This window comes from Carassius carassius, chromosome 26 (assembly GCF_963082965.1).
Source record: "Carassius carassius chromosome 26, fCarCar2.1, whole genome shotgun sequence".
In the NCBI taxonomy this organism is placed as follows: Eukaryota; Metazoa; Chordata; class Actinopteri; order Cypriniformes; family Cyprinidae; genus Carassius; species Carassius carassius.
The window spans coordinates 863,203-865,702 of NC_081780.1; the positions used below are offsets into that span (position 1 = coordinate 863,203).

Consider the following 2,500-nt stretch of genomic DNA (forward strand, 5'->3'; position numbering starts at 1 on the left):
AAGAAATTAATGGCAATTCAGTATTTAATTAAGCGACTGATTTGTTTAATTTATATATATATATATATATATATATATATATATATATATATATATTTCTCATTTATTTAAAATGAAATAAACATGCAGATAAATAGATAATATTCAGTGATTTTATAATGGAACCATTTATAAAAATAGCATATAAAATATATACATTTTACATTAATAAATTAATGCTAATTAATTATATTAACAATTATATTATTTATTAAAAAATAAAAATACAATTGTTAAATTACAATAATTTTTGATAACAAAAATGAATGAAGAAATGTCAGGTTATGTATTACTAAATTGAATATTTTATTTGTACTTGTATTCCTTATTGTACACAATAAACACAATTCTAAGCTCTCTAAAAGCTGTCCTTTTTTTCTGTTCTCAGCTTTACAAAAAGAAGTACAAGCAGAGGAAGGAGAATGAGCGCAGGGGCAGATGCCGCTTTTACCCGCCTCACGTGCCTCCGATTTTCCCGTTCAGCCCCGTCCCATCTTCTCCGCTTCCTTTTCCTCTCTATCCTCCCGGCATCATCGGCGGAGATTACGACCAGGCGCCCGTCATCCTGCCCCGCCCACGCTTCGACCCCATTGGCCCGCTCCCGGGTCATCTGCCAGGATTGGGCATTCCCATTGGCCGACGGAGCCTGAGGCCGGGAGGAAGTCGACTGGCGGATGTCAGGAGAGGATTCATCTGAACACTTTAAATGCTTATTTTTCCAAAAGGGGAGAGGTCCAATTATTTTGATGGTCCGATTTTTTGGTTCTTCACGAATTAAACATTCCTGTGACATTCAGAGCGACAAACACGACGCAAAGATTAATTACCCCGAAACATTACAGATGATGCATTTTAGAGCAAGATGTGTTTAATGCATAAACAACATTCAATAAAAAGTTCAGAATGATCTTGAAGTCATGAGTTTGATTGCTTTGTCAAATCTGAGATTATATTTCACATTTGATAACATCATGTACAGATGTTATTTATTTTATATTAAAATGTTAATTTACAACAGCAACATATTCCAAATTGGAGTTAAAATAATAATTAACTTTATTTTACTGTTTGGTAATATTATTGGACTTTAATATATATATATATATATATATATATATATATATATATATATATATATATATATATATATATATATATATATATATAGTTAGATAAAATAATTAGTTAAAAAGTATTATTAGACTTAAAAAATACTAAATTTACAAAAGTGATATATAATTATTATTATTTTTATTATTATTTTAAAAGATTTTTATTAGTAGTAGTAGTATTATATTTTGTAATATTTTTTGATGATTTGCTATTTTGGAGTAAAATATATTCTGGCATTCTCTTATTTATAATTAGTTAAAATAGAGTTAAACAATAATTATATAGTTTGATAATATTATTTGACAAGACAGTACTTATCAAATATAAATATTTATTTTACAGTACAATTGTAATTTACAACCGTAATATTTCAGCCTTCTTTTATACAGTAATAAAAAATATTTTTTTATTGTTCTTTTTGTAAAATATTATTTGATAATTTTTCTATTTGATATTTTCTTTTAACAAAAATTATATATAATTTTATTTGATAAGACAGTAGGCTAATAATCATTTCTATTTTACAGTACAATTGTAAGTTACAACCGTAATATTTCAGCTGCCTTTTATACAATAATAAAAATAATTATATTTTTTGATATTATTTTATATTTTCTTTTAACAAACATTATATAGATAATCTTATTTGATAAGACAGTAATAATCAAATGCATTTCTGTTTTACAGTACAATTGTAATTTACAACAGTAATATTTACAAAGTAATAATAATAATAATCATTGTATTATATTGTTTGATAATATTATTTGATCACTTATTTCATATTTTATTTTTTTTATATAATAGTTATATAAATCACACACACACACAAAGAAAAACATGTAGAATAGAAAATAGAATAGAATAGAAATAAAAAAAGACAGTAATTTACAACAGCAATATATTTCAGTCTTTTTCACGTTATGATAATAATGATTATGTGTTTATTATTTTGAGGCATGACAGGTGATGAATTAGCACTGAATGAAGCTGCAGTGTTTCTCTGGATCAGTCGACCGCGTCAGTGTTGCTCCACACAGGTTTGCGTTTCTCCAGGAACGCCCGGATGCCCTCCTGACCGTCCCGCAGGGTCAGGTTCTCCAGCATGGCGGCAGCAGCAGAGGCGTAGGCTGCGTCTCGGCCCAGAGTCATCTGTCTGTGAAACACGGCCTTCCCCAGAGCCACCACGGGCCGACTGCTCTCACACACCCTGTGGGCCATGGCCAGCGTCTCCTGCTCCAGCTGCTCCTCTGGCACCACCTTACTGACCAGTCCATGCAGCAGAGCGTCCCGAGCCGAGATGGGACGCCCCGTCAACAGCATCTCCATTGCAACCTGGACACAGGGC

General features: G+C 30.8%; 2 protein-coding genes across 3 annotated transcripts in view; one reads left to right on the forward strand and one right to left on the reverse strand.

Annotated features, from left to right (window-relative positions):
* The window catches only part of fbxo7 (F-box protein 7), a 6,393-nt gene extending 5,440 nt beyond the window's left edge, over nucleotides 1–953 (forward strand). For both annotated transcript variants that reach the window (XM_059510554.1, XM_059510555.1), the window contains one exon: nucleotides 428–953. In XM_059510554.1, coding sequence (XP_059366537.1) covers nucleotides 428–736 — 309 coding nt within the window. In that variant the 3' untranslated portion in view covers nucleotides 737–953. The remainder of the gene's footprint in view (nucleotides 1–427) is intronic.
* Nucleotides 954–2,073: 1,120 nt separating this feature from the next.
* The window catches only part of echdc3 (enoyl CoA hydratase domain containing 3), a 9,487-nt gene continuing 9,060 nt past the window's right edge, over nucleotides 2,074–2,500 (reverse strand). The window contains exon 5 of the mRNA XM_059511848.1: nucleotides 2,074–2,487. Coding sequence (XP_059367831.1) covers nucleotides 2,161–2,487 — 327 coding nt within the window. The 3' untranslated portion in view covers nucleotides 2,074–2,160. The remainder of the gene's footprint in view (nucleotides 2,488–2,500) is intronic.